Below are 23,891 nucleotides of genomic sequence, written 5' to 3'. Positions count from 1 at the left end.
ACTCTTGAAAGCAATGAAACTGATCTCAAGAAAGAGTTTCAGACCAGAATGTAAGGATTGGTAAATAAGATATAAAAAGTACCACATTTCAACACAGGATGTTTAGCTTTCCAAAAGTTTTGCTTCCTCATATCGTTTTTATATATAATCGCATCTATTCTTTTGTTACATCTAATTAATTCAGATTCATGTTTCACATACTATTTTTAAATTAATAGCAGAGTTTTGAAAAAACTCTTTAAAAGACCCATCTGGGTATTTATTTCACACCAACTTCCCACATGAAAAAAAACACCGAGTTTAAACAGGGAGTTCTTTTCCTGTAAAATCATTTCTGTTATTTCTTATTTCTCTGTCCTGATGTTTACCATTAAGAGAATTAAACAAAACCACATTGTAAATCTTTTAAAAAGTCTTAAAAGGTTACTTAAATTCATTGACTCTCTTTCTCTCTCTAATCTTTAGAAGACATACAAAAAATTTAGTAAATCCACACAAGGTTTCCATTAGGATATTTTAGCTATTTGTAAGACTGAATAAGGTAGGTGCGTATTTTTAATTGGTATGTTTTTATAGATCTGTTTTTATTTATTTATTGTACTGGTCCGGCTGTTTTATCAACTTGTTTTATTGTGTGATTCGTTTTCCTGACTTATTTTATGGACTAGTTTTGTTTTGTTTTTATTGTTTCAGTTTTGATCTGCCTCAAGCTGATCTGGAGAGGTGGCATACAGATTTCCTAAACAAATTAAGAAACGTTTGTTGGTGTGTGTCCCCCCCCCGCCCCATTATGAAACTCAAAGCAGAAGACAAAGAGTTCCTGGGAATGCTTCCATCCCAGCACTGGCTGCAGCTTGATCTCTGCTTTGTTTCAGCAAGCTTACTGTATGGCGTGTGCTTTCCAGCCATGCCACAGTAATCACAAGGAAACAGTTCACTTTGTCAGTATACTGAAATTGTACGATTAGCTATCCCATAGTCTAAAACATAAATATTTGTGTTCACACTCTGTTTCCCATGAGGTATACTTCTGCTGTGAAGTTCTAGAAGTGTTTGAAAATTAGAAAACCAGCATTTTAAGGAAGCAATAACTTCCCCACTCCATAGAGTGGTGGGCCTAATCTGATCTTTCTCCCCCCTTGGCCCTGTCATGGTTACTTTAATCTTAAAACGAAAAGCCCACAGGAATTCCTGATCATGAGTCTCCAACATCAACCCCTCTATATGGCGGTGTGCAGGGCTTTTTTTCAGCTGGAACGTGGTGGAACGGAGTTCCAGCTCCTCCTACCTCGGGCACAAGATTCTGAGGGGCTGTTTGGCACTGCATGGAGATCCAGCGTGAGTGACTGCTTGAGGAGGGGAGGCTGGATCGTTGTGAGGAACAGGTCTCCCAAATAGATATGAGGGACTCACCTCAGCTGCCTTGAGGAGGATACAGAGGCAGGGCTGGAGAAATTCTACAACCCTCAGAATTCTGCACCCAGGGCAAGAGTTCACGACTATTGTGATAAGTATGATCTTACTGGGTAGTTCCTATGTCATTTAATACCACGCTCCACACACAAGATAGGGGGTTTGTGTCTCACATTTGATGTAACCCCATAGCGCATGAAAATATTATTTCAAAGATTCCCATGTGTTTCTCCCTCATTTCCCTCTTGAGAGTTCCACCACCTCTTTTCCCAGAAAAAAAAGCCCTGGCAGTGAGCAACTTGCTCTTTGCCTAAGAAACACAACAGGGGGGCTTGTGTGCTTCTTGAATGTTCCCTGTCACCATTTGCTTGAGTGTCTGAAGGGGCTTCAAAAGCACTATGCATTTCTATCATTGTGGAGAGGTGAGATGTGGGCCATTTTGGTAGGTACTGGGATCTGACACCCTCGCTCCCTGCTAGCTATCCTTCTTATTCATATGCTGGGGTCTCATCTCTGAATTAAATAAAATTAGAACCAACTCTGAAGTGAAATGTACAAAACCCAAGGGCTTTACATTCTGTATGACTTTAGAAACTGTATAATGTTGAAGAAGTCAATTAACAGCAGATAACAAGCAAAAATTCTGAATTGTCCGGGCTTTCCCTTCTGAGCATTAAAGATATATTTAAACCTTTTACTCAGATCTATGTCAGAGCTGACATCTGTTTCTCTGGAAGTTGTAGGCACAAGTAATTTGTAGTATCCTGGGCTTTGTACTTGTTAGTTTAATATAGTTTTGAAACTCAAACAAATTAGCTAACAGTGAGAGACTGCGTGGTATAGTGGTTAGAGTTTTGGACTAGGACCTGAGAGACCAGTTTCAAATTCCCATGCTACCATCAAGTTTACAGAGTGACTTCGAGACGGTCATTCTTTCTCAACCTAATGTACATATTAAGGTTGTTGTGAAGTTAAAATGGAGGAGGGGAGATCCATGTACATCTCCCTGAACTTTGTGGAACTTTGTGCTCAATGAAACATATTGTAAATGCTTATGCAAACAAGGACTGAGAAAATAGCTTCAAAATGTGTCTTTGATATTTCACTTGGAAACTTTGCCAACAGAATAATAGATTATTAAAACTAATAGATATTATGAATTTGCTGTGGGTCCAGGTAAGTCACCAAATGTCCAGGTAATTCATTATATGAGGTTGGCAGTGAAAAGGAATCCTTTCTGTATTGGGGTGTGTGGAATAAAAGGAGGTGAACTCCATGTTAGCGACCTGAGCAAGTTCCATATCTCGCAAGCTAGAATGAGTGGTAGTGGGGTCCTATTTTGCTACACATTCCACAGATTATGAATTTAGAGATCTATGTGTCTCATTATCTGGACATGTAGACAAGTGTATCACATGAGGTTGGGTTTGGGATTTTTCTTTGGACCAAGATAGATACATGGAGCTTCTCTGTAGAAGATTATTGATTACATTTTCTTTCCTGAAACAAATCAACTGAGAACCAAACTACACGAGATGAATTACATGCGTATGACACATGAATGCACTTAACACATGTTTCCCGTGTCCGGCGATGCCGGCCTTTTGTCCACCCCGACACCCTCTTTAGGCCCTGCAGCACAGCCTCTGGCAGTACCTCAGTTGCAGGAGCCCCTACAGGCCTCCAGGCCTCTCTCACCCTTAGGCCAGTTGCAGCCGACGCCCAGGCACAACTCTGGGGAACAGCCTGCAGCCACTCAGCAGACTCACCTGTCTCCTGCAGTTGCCCAGATGGCTCCATTCCATCCAGGTTCACAGGAGGTTGCCATCAGCATAAGCCAGGCAGGCACAGGCTTCAAGATGCCAAGGGAGCCACTGGGGAGGGTTCAGAAGCAGCAGGGGTGAGCCAGGCAGAGAGCAGACCAAATGCCCCACCCTAGGTGGGGATGGAGTGGGTGGGGCCAGGAGACTGCAGAGTCTACCCAGCCCTCCTATCAGATAGGCTGGGAGCAGGGCCAGTCAGGGAGACTGGGTGGTGATTGGGGGCAGAGCCAGGGAGGTGGGGCAAGGGGAGGCCTTTAAATTCAGCTTCCTGATTTTGCAGGGAGAGACCGCTGGATGGTGCTGCTACTCCCAGGGCAGGAGAAGGAACAAGGTGGTGCAACCCCCTTCCCTGCCCATCTGAGGCCGGAGGACACCTGCCTGGAGAGCTGGTAGGATGGCAAGCCATCAGGAGAGGGCGCCAGTGAGGGAGGAGCCTCACACCCATTGCTTTCCTGTTCACTCACACACCGTGGCTACACTGCACACGATGAGCACTCGATCCCGTGCTCGGACTGGAACGTGTTTCTTCCCTATTCCTCCCAGACGAGAGATGGTATCCCATGATATACCTTCTCTTCACGCATGCTCAAACTTTCTTCTGAAGCTTTTCTGAGAGGGAGACTTGTTTACTCAATTGGACGTATCAGGAAAAAAACCCACTGAGTTTCCTGGGGGGGGGGGACTAAAAATGGGGGTTCCACACCTTTTCACAGATGCCCTCCAGGAAGGGGGCTGGACAATCCCCACTTTGGGAGCTGTGGCAGCATTTCTTGCTGTCAGCCAAAATCAACTCTTTCCTACCTGTTTGTCCCCAGCCACCTCCGATCTCCATTATTACATATGGGCAAAACTATGGGGACTATCCAGGGGGATGGGGTTGGCATTTTGCAAAATAAATCTACAAATTTTTCTGGGAACCTACTGCTAACTGTCCTCTAAAGACCCCCCAAGTTTCAGGGAGCTTGGAGCTTGGGGAGCTGTTTTATGGCCCCCCAAAGAAGGTGCCATCAGCCATTGCATTTTTTCCTACTGTGGAGAGAAACTCACAGCAACTGGGGTAACACATTGATCATGCCTTTTCTGGGGTCCAATCTCCCTGAAACTTGGAGGGTCTTTAGAGGACAGTTAGCAGTAGGCCCCCTGAAAATTTGGTGGATTTTGGACCTTGGGAGCCATTTTATAGCTCCCCAAAGAAAGTGCCATCAGCCACTCCATTTTTTTCTATTGTGTGTCAGACAGGCAAGCCAGCCTGTCTGCCATACCTGTGAATTTAGATCTACTGGGGGGGGGGGAGGTAGTAGTGTAGAGTAGTGTAGTTGCTTTCTTGCTTCGCTGTATCTCTGCTACATTTTGTTTGGGTTATCAGTACTGACCGTTTGGGAACCAACTTTGGGAAACTCGGCTCTGCATCTTTTCCAGGACTTTCATGCTTCTGAGCTCTGCACCAGCTTTAACTAACTGTCATTTGAACTGTGAGGGAGGAGACTGGGGGTCTAACCTTTCTGGGAAGACTTTGCTTTGCCATTCCAGGCAATTACTATGTACAAGTGCATTTCTAGGGATCAATCTCTAAGAAAGACCTTTAACTCATATAATGGTGTTTGATGAATTGGAAAGTCTGAAAGAATCCCCTAGCCAGATCTGACATTGTGGAGAGAAACTCACAGCAACTGGGGAAATCCATCGATCATGCCATTCTCAGGGTCCAATCCTCCTGAAACTTGGGGGTCTTTAGAGGACAGTGAGGAGTAGGTCAACTGCAAATTTGGTGGATTTTGAACTTTTAGAAGGTCATTTTAGAGCCCGCAGCCACCCCATTTTTTCCTATTGGGGACAGAAAATGATAGCAACTGGGGAAACCCATAGAGCATGCCTTTCCTGTGGTCCTATCTCCATGAAACTTTGGAGTTCTTTAGAGGACAGTGAGGAGTAGGTGCTCTGCAAATCTGGAGGATTTTTCTTGCAAAATGCCACCTCAGCCCCCTAGATAGCTTCCCTAGTTTTCCCCACCGGGAATAATGGAGATTGGAGGTGGCTGGGGGCATCTTCTTTTGGGGCACATAAAGTGCCCCCCTGAAGTCCAATATTCATGAAACTTGGGAAGTCTTTAGATAACAGCTAGAGGTAGGTTCCCAGCAAATTTGGTAGAATTCGGTCCTAAAATCCCCCCCCTGATCCCTAGATCCCTGGAAAGCCCTGAATCGCAATTCCCATTGGAAATAATGGACAAATTTTACCCAATTTGCTCTGTATTGCTGATCTGAACTGAAGAACTAGGCATGTTTCTGAACTTTTACTCAGATGTTTAATCATGTTTCCATGATCTTTCTTCCCACCTCCTTCTTACCTCGACCGAAGACGCTGTATGGAGAGGAGGAGGAAGTTAAGAGGGGAGGAGAGTGCAGGAAGGAGGAGTAGGGAGGCAGTGGTATCAACTAGAAGATGGGAATTAAAAACATGCCAGATTAAAAGCAAAACAGTTTGGGTGTAAGACAGATCTAATGGCAAAAAGAGGGGACAGGGAAGTGGAAGCTGCCCAAAATTGACACTCTGCAATGATGACTTGCTGATTATGACCATGGACACTTTCCAACCGTGACTATACCAGTTACACAACATGTGCATGGATAGGACTACAGGACTTGTGTTCACCCTGGTAAAATGGACATGAGCAGGTAGGAACAGACATGATTCTAGACACTTGCGTAACCTCGTGTAATTTGTCTCGTGTGGTTTGGTTCTGAGAGCATATAAGAACAACCTTGCTAGAACAGACCAGGAGTCCATCTTGTTAAGCATCCTTTCTTCCCCTCAATGACTGACCAGGTAGCTTCAAAAATCATGCTATCAGGGCAGGAAGACAACAACTCACCCCTTCCAGTGCTGCTGCTGTTCAGCCAGTGATATTCAGAGCCACACTCTTTCGTTATGCCACTTTAAGGAACTTAAATTTGCACTTGCTTTTAGAAATGGATGGATGGAGTCATCCAATATTTTCACAACATCGTCTCCAAATTCTCTCTTTACTACAAGCCCTGCCCCACATAGCTTTTGTATATGCAGGCCCCATGGCCCCCAGAGTAGCATTTTGGGGTGGTCAAAGGGGACTGCTTCCTCCCTTTTATTATATAATAATGTGTGATATGTTAGCCAAATATTGCTACATTGGATTGGCCTGCTGAAATGTCGGCTGTCTTGCTATATTATAACATCCAATAATCATGACTGAGGGATGTCATTATCTTTTGTCAACCTATATTGAAGACGTTATGACATTTTTTTAATATTTAAAAAGAGATTGTAGCAGGTTCAGCTATGCAGTGGAAGAGGTGGCCCAGTGCACCTGCGATTTAGCGATCTATAAAGATGTAGCAGCTATAAATCCATATTTCAGGAAGTTCTGCCTGGAATATAAATTCAGAAGCATCCTAGTATCTGAAGGAAAAAGAAAGGTCTCCTGGTGGATAGGAAGCGAAGCAGAGAGGGAAAAGAGGGTTGCAACACATCCATGTTTTAATAACTAATATTTTGGTTAGAAAGATATATCTAGGGGTGTGCACCAAAAAGAAAACCTGGGTAATCCAAGTTTCATGTTTTTTTAAAAGTCTGGGATTCCTGGAATCTGTATCAGATTCTCTGAACTGAGTTAAAGAATCCCAGAATTAACTAGCCATTGGGGGAAAATGTCTTGGGGGCCGGGGGGCATTTTTTAAGCAATATCCACCAAATTTTGAGGGAACCAACTCTTGACTGTCCCCTTGAGATCCTTCAAATTTCAGGAGGATTGCACGCCAGGGTCCAATTCTATGAACCCCTTAACAAGCTGCCCCCAGCTACTGTCCATTGTTTCCTATGGAGGAAACATTTCTAAGTCCTTTAAACTCTGTGGCTTCCCCCTACCTCCTTGCTTGGGATTCTCTGGTTCAACATTAAATCACTTGCAAGGTTATTGTCAAACCAGAGAATCCCAATGTAGAATCAGAGAGTTCCTATGTCAAACCAGAGAATCGTAAGCCTGCAGCTGCCTGCAACTCTGTGCTACAGCCAAATAATCCAACCCAGCAGTGTCCAGGAACCTGGATCTGATCCAGGGTTCTTCATTGGCAACTGGGGGAACTGGTTTTCACTGGAATAAATCTGGCTTTTTCCCTGGTTCCTAGACCCAGATTGCACACCACCAAATATATCCCACTACATGGAAATTAATCTTAAAGAGATGGTGAAAATCATATTGGGATACCTTTCCATGTCAAACACAAACATAAGAAGTAAGCCAAACTCACAAGTGACCATTAACCTTGATTAAAATATCTGCACTTAAGCCCCTATTTATGACAGGGAGTTGGTTTCGGGGATACAAGAAAATGCTTGCAGATCACCTCTAAAACGTGACAATTGCAGTGCCTGCGCCTTTTTAAACGATGGGAAAACGTGCTTTTGAGAGACTGTCTGGTGTAGTAGTTAGAGAGTTGGACTAGGACCTGGGCTTGGAATCCCCTCTCTGGTGGGTAAACTTGGGCCAATCACACACTCTCAGTTAAACCTACCTCAAAGGGTTGTTTAAATAGAAGTGAGGAGAATGATGCAAGCCACTTCTGGTCCCTACTGGGGAGAAAGATAGTCTATAAATGAAGCAAATATATACAAATAAATAAAAGGCATGGCTAAGGAATGGTGTCTGTGCATGTGCAGAATGCCTCTCCCTCGCCCCCAAAGCACGCAGCCAGCCTCAGGACCAAAGGACGTTGCTGGCACTTGACTGCCTCCTCTTCTCTAAGATTAACTACTCCCTTGATGTTTCAGCATCTGTGCTAAGGGGAAAAAAACAAGTTGCTGTTTTATTTTTAGATCTCTCCAAGGCTTGGCAAGTAATTTACACGAAGGAGGCATTATCTCCCAGCAGAAGCTGCATAAGTTACTGCAACACACCATTCCTGCAGATTCCAGAAACCTTGTCGTGTTTCTTCAAGACACTGTAAGTATCAGTAATTTGTCTCGTCTCATGGCCCCTGAGTGCAGCTTGTGGGTAATGAGCCACGATGCCCCCCCTGCGACCTACGCTCTCTTTTTGTTTTCCAGCTTAGCGTGGATGACTTCACACGTTACGCAGACTCTGCTGGAAATGAAACACCATTTCTCAATGTTCAGGCAAGCATAACTGTCCCATATGGCGTTCCCCCAGCAGCCTTCAAAATCAAAACAAAATGATGGTTGAAAGAAGCGATGGAGTCATTGTAATTCTGGTAACAAGGCAAAGGCACTCTCAGATTTGATAAATGTCATAAAAGAAGTTTTAAGTGGCAGTAATTTTCTTTACAGCTTTTGGAAGGGCATCTGAATTTACAGTTTGGTTCTGCAACTTGATTGTTGGCAATGAAACTGAACAGGGAACAAACCATTCTCCGTTCCCAACCTGCTACTGGGAAGTCCATTTATACATATGGTACCTTTAAAAAATTCAAAACCAAGCTGGTTGTTTAAAAGGGGTAAATTTATCCTAATAATTAATTTATTTTTCTGACAAGCTTTTCCTCATAAACATATACTGGAAAATACTAATTTGTTAAGACATTTCTTAAGAACAGGGGCACTTTTAAATTTTGTTTTGCTCTATGGGGTCACAAGAACTCCAAAACAGAGAAGTAGTGTCTGTGCAAATGCAGGAAAGAATCAGTGTGAGTTCCGATGATGATGATGATAAAGAAGAATTGGCAGCGTTGCTCTTTGCTTTCTTCTTGAGGCACTGCTCCTGTCAGGGAGAGATAATGGACACGTGGTGGCAGCTGGGGAGAGATGAAGGCGCTGCTGCTTCTTTCTCCTTTCCCAGACTCTTGGCCAATGCAGCAGAAAAGCAGGCGAGCACTAGCCAGGAAAAGATGGATGTGCTGCTGCTGTTTTCTCTTTTCCTCATCTTGCACCTGCTACCCCAGCCCCACCTGAGAGAGAAGATGAGCAAGTGGCAGGGCAGAGGAGGGCTTCCCTCCACACCTTCTCAGAGCCTTCTCCCTTTCCTGACTACCACTGCTGCCACCTGCCTACCCTTGGCTGCATGGATGGAACCTGGAGCTTGGAAAAGGAGAAAGGACCAACAACACCTCCATTTCTTCCTGGTTGCTGCCACACATAGGGTTTATCCTATTCCTAGAGCCCCGTGGGGCAGAGTGGTAAGCGGCAGTACTGCAGCCCAAGCTCTGCTCACGACCTGAGTTCGATCCTGGCGGAAGCCAGGTTCAGGTAGCCGGCTCAAGGTTGACTCAGCCTTCCATCCCTCTGAGGTCGGTAAAATGAGTACCCAGTTTCCTGGAGGTAAAGTGTAGATGACTGGGGAAGGCAATGGCAAACCACCCTGCAAAAATAGTCTGCCAAGAAAACGTCGTGATGCAATGTCCCCCCATGGGTCAGTAATGACTCAGTGCTTGCACCGGGGACTACCTTTACCTTTACCTAGTCTTAAACCTATATCTCAATTTTATATATTCCTAGTCTTAAACCTATATCTCAATTTTATATATTCCTAGTCTTAAACCTATATCTCAATTTTATATAGAAATCGATTGTTTGGTTGGTCAGATCAAGTTTAACCCTGTTGACCCCATAGGAGAAATAGTTTAGCTCCTTACAGAATCTAACAGAACTTCATCTTAAGTCCAGTCAATTTTCCCTCAGACCAGATTCCTGCAACAACATTTAACTTGAAACTTCCACCATTTTATGATTGCCTTCCATGGCAGCCATTTTAAAAATTGGTCTCCCACAATGGCAATTTTGTGATGGCACCCACCATCTACCCTTTCTTAAAATTCCAAAAGTGGGCACAGTCTTAAAAGGGTTGGGGTTATTTATACTTTTTGGCCCAACATCATTGCTCTAAACATACTTAAGCACATAATTTCAAAGCACATTAATCACACAAAACGTTTCATCATCCTGTGAGAGATACTGCATTATAGCATAGCACATGCTTTTATTGTCACATCTACTCCAGACCATCATGGCTACCCACCTGAAACAGTGAGACATATGTTATTCTATTAAGGCGTGATTAAAACCTATCTGGAATTTCTATCTTATAATTTGGAACTCCTGCAAATATTATTATTGGGCTTTCCTGCTCACTTCACCACCTTTAATTATACTTCAGACTTAATTTATTTTCCATGTTGTCAGACCATTCAGCCAACCTGTCTGTGGCCTGCACTGTCTTAGAAACTCACTCACTACGAGCGGAACTACAAGTGACAAAAGGCACAGGTTGGACACTTGTCAGCTTCCCTCAGGTTTTGATGGGAAATGTAGGCCGCTTGGCGGAATGTTGGACAAGTGACAGTTGAAAAGTCCATTGGACAGCAGTCGGAGAGCCAAGCTGCAAGACTAGGATGCCTACATTTCCCATCAAAACTTGAGGGAAGCTGACAAGTGTCCAACCTGTGCCTTTTGTCACTTTTAGTTCTGCTCTACAGCACTCTCTGTTTGGAAAAACAACAACAACTGCAGCACCCAAGTATAAAATAGATTAACTGAACGTAGGCACTCGAAATATTTTTTTTTCTTCTTTGAAATTCCCACTTTATTTAAAGATGCACTTGCCTCAGACCATTTCCACATGGCTTACCTTCCCTCGGAATGACCCGGAGCATCACGCAAAAAAACACGGAAGGTCGTGTTTTCTCATGCAAGATTTGTGTGACGTTGTGCAAGTCTCGCACGAGAAAATGTGATCTTCTGCTTTTTTTGCGCAATGTTCCGGGTCGTTCCGAGGGAAGGTAAGCCATGTGGAAATGGCCCATATGACCACAACCTGTCCCCAGTGTTTTAACTGTTGTCAGCCCCAAAACCTGTTTACAGTGCAGGTTGAGCCCTGTTGTAGATGGAGCCACAATAAAGTGCTTCTGAGCATGTGCAGAATGAAACCAGCAGGACACAGGTTCAGTGTAGTCCAACTGATTTTACAATGCCAGTTTGGTGTAGTGGCTAAGAGCGCTGGACTCTAATCTGGAGAACCGGGTTTGATTCCTCACTCCTCCACTTGAAGCCAACGTGACCTTGGGTCAGTCACAGTTTCTAGGAGCTCTCTCAGCCCCGCCCACCTCACAGGGTGTTTGTTGTTGTGGGGATAATAATGACATACTTTGTAAACCGCTCTGAGTGGGTGTTAAGTCATCCTGAAAGGTGGTATATAAATCGAATGTTATTATTATTATTATTTATATATTGCATATGGTGTGTGGAATTAGAACCAGAATACATGAAGGGCCATTTTCTCTATTATAAACTTCCCCATTATCTAAGATTTTCCTTGGAAGCCCTGCCATGTGTTCCCATGTGTCTGAATGGCAGTGGGCTGCTATGCAGGATAGTGCCTTCTCAGCAGTTAGGGACTTTGCTTCTCAGGGAAGTTCACAGAGCCCCATCGAGTGTCAGGAAAAGGCAGGGTTTTTTTCCACAAAGTGTTGGGCAATGGGCATATGATGCGTATTTTGCCTATGGATTATTTCATTTGAAGCTAATTTCAGATGATTCAGTTGAGATGCTGATAGTCTTATACTTACGTGTTACTTGGTACAAGGCAGTAGTCTTACAGCGGGACTACAAGTGACAAAAGGCACAGATTGGACACTTGTCAGCTTCCCTCAAGTTTTGATGGGAAATGTAGGCGTCCTAGTCTTGCAGCTTGGCTCTCCGACTGCTGTCCAATGGACTTTTCAACTGTCACTTGTCCAACATTCCGCCAAGCTGCCTACATTTCCCATCAAAACTTGAGGGAAGCTGACAAGTGTCCAATCTGTGCCTTTTGTTACTTGTAGTTCCGCTCTTAGAGAGGCATAACTCTACTTAGGACAGGACGATATGCTTTGTTATTTATGGTGATTTTTATTTTGTATTGTAATTTTCATTGATTGTGGCTACTTTGGAGAATGTATTTTAATGTTTGTTTTATTTATTTCACTTACTTTAATAAGTAAGTGCAAATTTATTCACTGAAGCTCTTAATTGTGGTTGTGCGAGCATGGAGCAGTATGTATTATACAAGCCAGAAACTCCACTACTTGCAGAGGAAAGCTATCAGACTGCAGACCTTGGAGATGTTTGCAGTCAGATATTAGATTTGTTCAGCTACATTAGCAGCTGTTTAGATCCTTGGGGATTAATGGCTTTGTATGCCACTAAAGTTGCATTTCCATTTCAGAAGGGAATTTTGCAAACTGGCTTGCCATTTGTCTTCAATATTCAATTTACTTCCTATTTCAACGGCGAAGTACAGCAGTTGAGCATTTTTGAAGATTTCTTTTATAACCGATAACTTGTGAATTGTCTTGCTCAAATATGAGCGATCATTCTCTCATTTTCAAGCTTTCATTTTTGTTTATTTTTGTGCCATACTCATATACCAGAATGGTTTATATGCTTAAAAGAGACATAGCCTGTTGTTGTTGTTGTTGTTGTTGTTGTGTGTGTATAGTTTTAAAATGCACAGCCTCATCACAGGATCAAAATGGCTATCCACACAGTTAACTTCTTAAATACAAACCAATTACCGATGTATTAAACGTAAGTGTTACAAGTTAACAAGCTAAAACATTCCAAAGTCTCAATGAGTAGCATCATAGACCTCCAAGTGCTTGCTGAAGAACTGCTTTACACTGTCACTTGAAGACAAACAAGGAAGTGACTCTGAAGTATGGAACCCAGAATGAAGGATTGTAATAAGGTTGCCAGGCTGAGCCTGGGAACTGGTGGGAGGGTTGGGGGTGGGAACATGGTGGGGGGCATTGTTGTGAGCATGATGATATCACCTCTGGGGAAAACAGGAAGTGATAAGGGGTAACTCTAGGAATTACCATCACTATATGGTAAAACTGTAGACTCTATAGTAAAACAGTAGGGTTTCTGGTGATTCCTAAAGCTACCTGTTGTCACTTCTGAGTTTTCCATCTGGGCTTATGATGATGCTTTTTTGTTATTTTCCTCCTGCTGACACTTGGAGATGCTGTGGGCAATGATAGCTTGGGTGAAGGATGCCCTGCCTCCACCTGGAACTTGGCAGCCCTGAGCTAGAACCACAGCAGAAAAGCTCTTGCTTTTGTTCAGGAAGTCTTGGACAGAGGATATCATCAGGAGAAGTTGTTTTGATGGCCTAAACCAGTGCGTGAGTTTGTATTGGGAGAGGCAGCCCTTCAGGTACAGATCTCCCCCATGGCAGGCAGCCCTTCAGGTACAGATCTTCCCCATGGCAGGAGACCACCTACTGGAACCTTAGTTCCCCATCACTGCTCCTTTGGGAAGCAGGAGAAAATTTTAAAAATCACTGTCACAATGACAACGTGAAGTCACTTCCAGGGAAAAGCAGAAGTGACATCATGCTGCTCTAGGAATTGTTGGAAACAGAACGGTGTGACATCGCTTCTGGTTTTCCTGAGAAGTGACATCACATTGTGCACACTGACTGCACCCCCATCCTAGGTTTATTCCATTAAGATAAAATTCATTTAATAATTCTTGCACTGAATTCTGATTTTTTTTAAAAAATTAACATCTGCCCCGAAGAATATTTTTGCAAAGAGGAGCAAGCATATTCACTTAATTTGGCCCTTCAGTACAATACAGCCTGGTCACAGCAATACTTTATTGTAGTGTACCATACTTAAAATTTATTGCCAGCAGATATGAGGGAATTTTTACTCTGGTGTGTTTTAATACCCTTACCCTTCTTGGAAGGCAGATATCTCCACATTCTTTTTCTCATTTGGGTTTGTTCTTGCCAAATTGGAAAGGTAGAGACCGTTGACTATGTATTGCTACAATTTCCTTACTATAAGGACATAAATTATCAATATATACACTGGTATTAATTAAACTTTACAGCATTGATCAGAGACAAAACATTGGCCATTTCCATACGGCTTACCTTATTCTGCAAAATTGCGAAATCTCGCGACATTACGCTGTTATCGCATCTTCTCGCACTATAACAGTGTCTTGCGAGATTTCGCTATTTTGCAGAATAAGGTAAGCCGTGTGGAAACGGCCATTGTCTCTCTTTTTGGCTAACTGGAAACCCTTTATTGACTTCCTGCACGAAATGAGGAGCGACTTGATGATTTATGGTTTTGATCATTAAGAAGATAATGAGGGAATATAAAACAAGTAGAAGGGAGAAGTAATGGAAAATAAAATTTTGGAGAGACTAATTTTGCTTTTTAAAAAAAGGTAAGTGTTGTAGAGAAGAATGGAAATGAACTGTGTTATTGTTTTTTCTTTTTTAAGCTCCAAATTCTGTAACTGTTTACTCTTTTCTTATTCTTGTCTTTCTGCCCTTTCTATGGGCCTTTATTTCTATTAATAAACAGGTATAAATTGCAAAAAAATGTTCTTTTTAAGCTGATCTTGCATGAAAATAATCTGAACAAATGGATATTCCACTTCATATTAAGTAACAGATATGGAGGATTTCCCCAATTCCTGCAAAATCACTGGAGATAGAGTGGGAAATGCATGATTTTATCATTGCCACAAGTTTATCATACAGCATCCAAGATTCTCTTTTCCTTCATTTTATTTCTCTCTTTTTTTGAAGAATACTTTTTATTTAAAAGTATTTTATTTATTTATTTTATTAAAAAGCTCAATAAAAAGGGTAGAGAAAAGAGAAAGAAAAGAAGAAGTAATACAAAAGAGAGAGAAAAGGAGAAAAAACCAAAAATTAAAGAAAAAAGCGAAGAAAAATAATACATATTTCATTTTCCATTTTTCTCTACACCACCTACCATATCTTTACAAACATTATACTTGTAGTTCTGATACCTCCAAAATTTACCTTTTCAGTTCTGCCCCTAAATTTATCTTCTTAGAAATCAAATTCACAAATCATCAGTTTGTTTTTTCTCATCTCATGCAGAAAGTCAATAAGGGGTTTCCAATTAACCATAAAGATAGACAGTGTTTTACCTCTGATCAGAGCTGTAAGCTTAGCCATCTCTGCTAACGCCATCATTTTCACATCCAGTCATCCATTGAAGGCAATACTGTACTTTTCCATTTTTGCACATACAAAAGCCTAGCTGTTGTTGTCATATATAGAAACAGGATACCATATGTATTTTCCAACTGTTTGTCTGTTAGTCAAACAAAAAGTCTTCTGGCTTAAATTGTATATTGATCTTCAAACTTTTCTGTATTTTTTGTGACCAAATTTTTTTGGATTTAAGACAAGTCCACCAAACTTGATAAACTATTCTTTCATATTGCTCACATTTTCAACATATGTTTGACATACCTTTACTCATTTTTGCTAATTTAGCAGGAGACATATACCACTGATCCTTCATTTTATTTCTCAACAACCCTGTGAGGTAGGCGAGGCTTATAGAGTGAGTAACAGGTCAAAGGTTACCCTGTGAGCTACGTGGGGATTTGAACCCAGGCCTCTCCAGCCCTCGTCCGTCACCCCGATCATGAATCCACTCTGGCTCTCAGGACAAATATCGCAAGGCAAAAACCAGCTGGCATGTGCTGTAGACTAGTGTCACTGAGTACCACTAAATTAATACTTTGCAGGTCAACTGTTATGAACACATTTAACAGAGATTATAGATAATGATGAAAAAACTCATTTTTCATTACATTTTTTTGTCCCCACTGTATCAGCTGCTCTGCCCTTTCTCAGCTGGTTCTCTTTAGGAGATTATGTCAAGTTCAGATGAATATTTTATCAACTGAGTGATATACCTTTCAGCAGAGTTAAAAGAATGATTAGTGGGTGAATTCTCAATCCAGCGATAGGGCATGTGTTAGAAATATAAAAACTGGATTATCAGCAATATAAACCAAACGTTTCGAGAACAGCAGCCGTGCTAATTATCTCTTAGCTTATCATGATGATGGCCAAATAGCTATTACCTGAGAGGAAACAGATGGTTCTTTGATTTACTTTTAACAAATGACGCTAATGGATCAGCTTTATAGATAATGATCATGTTATTCAGGTCCTTTAAATGGCTTCCTGATGTGTAAAGCAGTGAGGCACAGGCAGGAATGTAGCTTAGGGTGCATGTGCTTTACATGGTTATAGGTCTTACCTACAGCAGAAGATGCATCCCCCTGGTCTAGTGGTGATCAGATGACCGCTGTGACGAAGATGCATATTCAGATCAGTTATGGGTATCACCTTTTCTGGAACTGGGTGACAATAATTGGACACAATCCTGGTCCTCCAAGTATGGACAGCAGATTGAGTCTCTACACGCTTTGACGCATGTTCATCAAGTGTAGTGAGATACAATGTTAGTCAGGATTCAGGAAGCGTAGTTTAAAAAGACAGAGCCGGCAGAGATCTTGCCTCAGAGGGTTTGTTAATTTCAACTTCGCCTCCCTGAAGGCTCTGTCAATTCCACCTCTCCAGAGAGAGACTCTGGGGGTGTTTTTCATAGGAATCAATGCCTCTTTCTCCCTCCATGCTACTACTATACCATGCAGCCACTGTACTCTGACGTGGCCAAACAATTTTATTTATTGGTTTACTTTATATAGTCTGCTTTTCTTGCCAAGGCTCAAGGCAGATTGCACAATATGAAACAATGCAATATAACAAAATGGTGAATGTATTGTTCTGTTCTCACTGCTTTATTTTCTACATATGTATTACCATTCTCTGCATTTTAGAGCATATTGTGCATAATACTCCATGCTTTGTTTTCCAGTTTCAGTAACCCTAGTCTTATTGCATTGCTTAATATATATCTCATAGTATTAATTGCATCAATGTACACTGTATATCCTATATTAAGTCTCGGTGAGAAAAGCAGACTATAAATATGTTATCATGCGGGGGGGGGGGCTTATAAATTTATATACAATAGGGCCAAGCTACACATGACGAAAGACACTTGCCTGGCAAGTGGATTGAGTGGAGGGCAAGTGAACAGGGAGAAATACACTTGCCGTTCAAGTGTCATTCGTCACTTGTAGCTTGGCCCTGAGACATCCAATAAACAGTACAATAGGACTAGGATTACAAAATTAGAAATCAGTACAAAAATCTATCAGATATGAGATATCATAAACAATGCAATATATGGAATTACAAAAGTAGGAGACAATGCAGTAATAGCAAGATAATAAATAAAATAAACAGTAGAATAAACTACAGCCCCGTTCCCTCCTGAACTATTCCAAATGTCTACTATTCCAACAAGCCAAGGATCTCTGACAGTTCACATAGGACAATCAGCCAATTATTCCATCCCATGTCTCTTTGAGTCTCAAAATGGTCTGCTGTATGGCCCTATGTTTGTTTTGCTTGCATAGTCATTTGTACCCTGCTTTTCTCTTCATCGGGGGACTCAAAGCAGTTTCCAAAATAAATGTAAAAGTGTAACTGGAATCAAACAGGCAAGCTGAAACACGTGCAGCATGATGTTTCAACATTCAATAGTTTGGCTCTCACAGAGCCACAGACAACAAGCTTGCCAAAAGCTCGTGTTGCTACCTGCAAAGGAGAAGGAACAGAAGCTCAGCCCAGATCTTCTTTGACTGGCAAAAAAGCTGTTCTCCACCTTTGCTCCCCTGTTCATTTGATAGGAGTGGCTTGACTGTTTGAATCACACCCAGAATTTCCCCCTGTTGTCATCTCTGTAGTGTTGCCGTTCTTAGCCTGTTAATTGACCTACCTGAGGAAGCTGATAAAATGGTTCACGTAGTTTCTTCCTTTGAAATCAGCGTCCTAAGGGGAGCTCAGGCAGTACGGAAATATCTGAGCAATCAAAATGAGATATGAAAAGGTCAAGGAAGTGCTAGCAGCCAGAGGAAAGGAAGCAAGAGTAGAGGGAGAAATCTAGCAACTTTAACAGCTAAGAGATGGTGTGCAACAAACTGTTAATGTTAGGAAACTAGACAGAACAGACATTGATCTTAAATGAAATATATATATACTGGTGGTTGTTACACTATGAACCAAGGCAGCATCTTTGCACAAGAATCTCTACAACTTCGTGTTTAATTCTGATGTTCATACTTTTTGTCATTTGGCAGCCTAGGAATGGTTTAATGTATTAGCCTACATGCTGCTTTAATTGGAATTTTTCGTATTCAGATGAATCCAGAATATGACTTTTCCAAATGTACTTCTATATTACAATAAATTGATCCAGCACAAACTGATCCAGCTCTAATTCAAGGTGGTATTGACTTATAAATCCCTATATGGTTTGGGACCAGCAGGGCTTTTTTTATGGGGAAAGAGGTGGTGGAACTCAGCTCCCAGGACTGCACAATGATATCGCTTTGGGTCAGCTGAAACAAGGGGGGAGTTTTTTACAGTTTAAATCGCCGCTGGCAAAAATGGTCACATGACCGGTGGCCCCGCCCCCTGATCTCCAGACAGAAGGGAGTTTAGATTGCCTTCCACGCCGCCAGCAGCACGGAGGGCAATCTAAACTCCCCTCTGTCTGGAGATTGGGGGCGGGGCCACCAGTCATGTGACCATTTTCAAGAGGTGCTGGAACTCCGTTCCACCGCATTCCAACTGAAAAAAAGCCCTGGGGACCAGCATATCTTAAGAAGCACTTTCTCTCACATGAACCTACCCATCCACTCCTGTCATCTTTGGATGCCCCGCTTCAGGTGCCTTACCATCTGAAGCCGGACAGGTGGCGACCGAAAAAAGAGACTTCTTGGTCATGGTGTCAAAACTTTGGAACTCCCTCCCCAAAGAGATTCATCTGTCTCCCTCTATTGCTGTCTTCTCCTTCCGCATACCCCCAGTAACTGTTATTAGCCTTCTCCCTGGTTTTTGGTGTTATGTGCATTTATATGTTTTTATTGCATATATACTTTATTTTAAAAGTTTTCAATGTTGGAGGACTCTATTTGGGTGGGAAGACAGTATAGCAATGTTTTAAATCAAATAAATAAATTCCTTAGAGAAGATGTGTTGGCTTATCAAACTCATAAGCAAAACGCATGGATCTCTAAAGCGAGAGCAGCATTCTTGGCTGGTGCATCTTGTGTATTGTCAGCCTGGCTGCCTGATCGTCTGAATCAGAACAGCTTCATCATTGCTGACAACACCTTTCAAGATAGTTTTAAAATATGTATGAGTGGAGAGCTGTACTTTTGTAGCGTATGATTGAAGCTAAGCAGTTTCATTTGGGAGGGCATTAGGTTTTCGTTGGTATAATAAACTGGGTGGCAACTGTGTGCTTCCTAAAGGCACCAGGGAAAAAATGGAAGGGTGAACTGATCTTATGCAAAAGTTTTAACAGAATGATAAGGAAGCATGAGGTAGTCAGCTAGATATGATTAGGCAACTTGGGAATTTAATAAGAAAAGTCACCATTCAAATTGTGGGAGGAAAGGTAGAAGGGCAATTAATGAATCACGGCCAAATTATTCCCCCCCCTTTAGCCATCTAAAAACAGTAGCTATGGGGGCTGTCACACAAGGTAGGAGGCCAGCAAGGCCCAGTAATTGGAGCCAATGTCTATATAATTGACTGCTATATGAAAGAGGATACTGGAGAAGAAACTCAGTTGCTACATTCAGTTGCAACATTCAGTTGCTACATTCTTGCTACAACTGCAAGAATTCCTGAATGATGCTGTAGTCCTGGACCTATTCCAGTCCGGCTTCCGTCCTGGCCATGGGATGGAGACGATCTTGGTTGCCCTCACAGATGACCTTCGCAGGCATCTGGATCGAGGCGGGTCGGCTCTGCTTGTGTTACTTGATCTCACAGCAGCATTTGACACGGTCGACTACGACTTGTTGGCCAGCCACCTCGCCGACGTGGGGATTAGGGAGACAGCCTTACAATGGCTGGTCTCCTTTCTCCAGGGTCGGGGACAGAGGGTGGCGCTCTGGGGAGATCTATCGCCCCCTCACCCCTTGGTGTGTGGGGTTCCGCAAGGGGCGATACTCTCCCCAATGTTATTTAACATCTACATGCGCCCCCTCGCCCAGTTGGTGCGGAGGTTTGGGCTGGGCTGTCATCAATACGCGGATGATACCCAGCTTTTTCTGTTGATGGACAGCCGGCCAGACACGGCCCCAGACAATCTGGCCAGAGCTCTGGAGGCTGCGATGACATGGTTGAAACAGAGCAGGCTGAAATTGAACCCAGTGAAGATGGAGGTCCTGCAGCTGAGACAGGGGCTGCCAGATGTTGGGATCCAGCTCCCTGCCCTGGATAGGACACCACTGGCAACTTTGCCAGTGGTGAAGAGTCTGGGTGTGCTCCTGGATGCCTCCCTATCGATGGAGGCCCAGGTCACGGCGGTTGCCAAGTCTGCATTTTTCCATCTTTGTCAGATCAGGCAACTTGCCCCCTACCTGACGCCCCAGGACCTGGCTACAGTGACCCATGAAACAGTCACCTCCAGGCTAGATTACTGTAACTCACTCTACACTGGGCTACCCCTGGGCCTGATCTGGAAACTACAACTGGTCCAGAATGCGGTGGCACGAGTCCTGACTGGTATATCCTACCAGTCACATATCACACCTGTCCTGCGCCAGCTGCACTGGCTTCTGGTTGAATTCCGAATCAGGTTCAAGGTGTTGGTTCTTACCTTTCAAGCCTTGAGCGGGTTGGGACCGGCATATCTTCGGGATTGCCTCTCCCTGTATGTTCCCCAGAGACCGCTTCGATCAGCAGATAAATGTTTACTGGTGGTCCCCGGCCCTAAGGAAGCCCTCCTCGCTTCAACCAGGGCCAGGGCCTTTTCAGTCCTGGCCCCAGCCTGGTCGAACGCTCTGTCAATGGAGACCAGGGCCCAGTGGGACATATTATCATTCCGCCGGGCCTGTAAGACAGAGCTGTTCCACCAGGCATTTGGTGGTTGAAAGGGGCAGTGCCATGTTGGCCTCCCACCTTTGGGGTGGGGGGTTCTCCCCACCATTGCACCTTAATGTATTTGGTTAATTTATTTTATTATTGTTTATTGTATGTTGATTTTAGAATTATTGGGTTTTTTGTTTTTATTGATTTTAACTGATGTTCACTGCCCAGAGCCACTGAGGATGGGCAGTTTATAAATCAAAGTAATAAATAAATAATAAATACATCTAGCATAATCACAATATTGGGGAAAGACTTGGCTCAGTGTCAAGGAAGTTCCCCAGTTTAATTCCTGGTATTTCCAGGTAAAAGACTCCCAGATAGAAGGTGCTTGTAAAGACTGTTCTTTGAATGAGCCATTGCCAATCTAAATGAGAGTGGACCATATGAACCAATGGTCTCAGTCAGACGGTCAGTCAGTCAGTCCCTTTATTGGCATAAAACAAAGTTAGACAAAATCAATATTTGAATATACAAAATAGAATCCAAAATCAATCATCTCTCCAGAGCTTAGATCTTATAGTTCCTAATCTGAAGAAATCTCGCTACTGAGATGGTAATATGGGGGCACTGATCTGATAAAAGGAGGGAAACATGACTCACTTCTGGTAGCCTGCACCTGTTGTGCAAAATAGGGTTAATTAGGGCTTCCTGTATCTGGATGTGAAAATCACACCAGAGAAGAATATGAGCAATCGAGTCTGGTTCCCTGTTACTGCATGAGCACGTTCTTTCGTGGTAGGATAATTTCACAAACCTTTCATAAAGAACTGTGTACGGGAAGAAATTAATCTTGCTAACATAAAGGCATGACGTAAATGTGGGGCTGTGAGCTGTGTGAAATAAGTAGCGGGAAGCTGCTGTCTCAATGTTATAGTGAACTGAAGAGGACAGCAAGCTTTGTCTGGAAGGGGTCAGAGAGTTTGTTTCTCAATGTCGAGGAGTTTCTGTTTCAGGGATCAAATGCATGAGTTTCATCTAGCATAAAGAGGGGGTCCAGAGGTATACCAACTGACTGGCTTTTGTATTGTCGAAGGCTTTCACGGCCGGAGAACAATGGTTGTTGTGGGTTTTCCGGGCTGTATTGCCGTGGTCTTGGCATTGTAGTTCCTGACGTTTCGCCAGCAGCTGTGGCTGGCATCTTCAGAGGTGTAGCACCAAAAGACAGAGATCTCTCACCAAAAGACACTGAGAGATCTCTGTCTTTTGGTGCTACACCTCTGAAGATGCCAGCCACAGCTGCTGGCGAAACATCAGGAACTACAATGCCAAGACCATGGCAATACAGCCCGGAAAACCCACAACAACCATCATGACTGGCTTTTCCTCAAGATTAAATGAAATCAGTTAGAGAAAAATGAGTCCGACAACATTAGGGAGATATAGCTGTTAGATCCTGCCCAGTAATGGAGGCGTAGTCAGAATTTCAGTGTCGAGAGCCAAGCTCTAGTCGTCAGGAGACCCTGCCCTGTCTTCAGGCACATGGCCTCATAGCCGCCGCAATTTGGAACCCCAAGAGTACATTGCAAGAATATAGCTTGGATCTGCTCAACATGGGAGTTGAACGAATTGATCCAAATTAGGGATGCCATAAAGTAATTGGGGAACACCACTTTGGCATTAAAAACTTTCACGGCTGCAGGGACAAATTGGTTTCTCTTCACATAAGAAAACCTAATAATCGTGGACAGACTACTTTTGGCCAGCTTTAATGCATATTTCCTCTGAGCTGTCCACTTGTTATTATACGGAAAGAGGACTCCCAAGTATTTGAAATATTTAACTTGCTCTAATGTATCAAGTTAAGTGCCTCCAAGACCTCGAAAACACCAAAATTTTTGCTTTTTCAAAGTTGACGGAGAGCAAGTTGGCCTCACAAAAAGATATAAATGTAAGTTGCTTGAGACCTTTTTGAGGGTGGGATAATACAACCACATCATCTGCATACAATAAGGGGACCACTTGAGAGCTCAGTTTAGGAAAGTGACCATCAACGGCGTGTAGGGTAGGATCTAGGTCGTTCAAAAATAGATTGAATAAATAAGGAGCCAGAATACAGACTTGCTTAACTCTACAATTTATGGGGATCTTAAATGTTAACTGATCTGAGCCCCCATGTCTAACTAGACAGGTGTTAGATTAATATATTTTCCAAATAAGAAATTATAGTCATTTTTCTATACCCATCATATGTAGCTTATCCCACAGGAGGTTCCTAGGTATTGAGTAAAAAGCCCCTTTTAAATCTAGAAAGGCAGTAAATAGTCCCCCTCCCCGCCTCGACACCGCTGTATTTGCCTTCCAAATGGGCAAGGGTTATTGTAATGATTTCAAATGTGTGTGTGTGTCTTTAAATGCTTGGTGTGGTGCAGATGGATGGCAGATGGACAGCAGTCCATGGCAGATAGACCCTCAAACCCCTCACAGCAAGCACTCCAGTGCATTGGTTGAAAAGGATTTGATTTAGAGATCCATTAAGTTCATGGATACATCCATAGGTAGGAAAGGTTGGCATGAACAAATACACAAGCAAAGGCACTATTGATATAGGGAGTACTATTCCCCCCTACCTTGGAGCAGTTTGCATTTAGGCGCAAAAATCTAAGAAGTTGTGTGAGAACACAATAGCTTAGTCTGGATAGAAATGGCAGAAGATTACATAGAAAGCAAAGCCTTTCTCTCTCCCCTGGGAAATGGTTACATTTTTGGTTCCAGCTGCAAGGCCAGCACTGCATATTTTCAAAGATAACAGGCTGGTTACTTTCTCTGTGAAATCAGCATTAGTAATTTCGTTTTTAGGCAAACCAAGAATGGCTTGGTAT

At 42.8% G+C, this 23,891-nt stretch overlaps 1 protein-coding gene across 2 annotated transcripts in view; it reads left to right on the top strand.

The window, feature by feature from the left end:
• The window catches only part of LOC129335940 (V-type proton ATPase subunit S1-like), a 97,427-nt gene that overhangs the window by 15,421 nt on the left and 58,115 nt on the right, over nt 1-23,891 (top strand). For both annotated transcript variants that reach the window (XM_054988834.1, XM_054988833.1), the window contains exons 2-3: nt 8,085-8,211; nt 8,316-8,384. In XM_054988834.1, coding sequence (XP_054844809.1) covers nt 8,085-8,211; nt 8,316-8,384 — 196 coding nt within the window. The remainder of the gene's footprint in view (nt 1-8,084; nt 8,212-8,315; nt 8,385-23,891) is intronic.

This window comes from Eublepharis macularius, chromosome 9 (assembly GCF_028583425.1).
Source record: "Eublepharis macularius isolate TG4126 chromosome 9, MPM_Emac_v1.0, whole genome shotgun sequence".
Lineage (NCBI taxonomy): Eukaryota > Metazoa > Chordata > Lepidosauria > Squamata > Eublepharidae > Eublepharis > Eublepharis macularius.
This window is presented reverse-complemented; position numbering and strand designations above follow the sequence as displayed.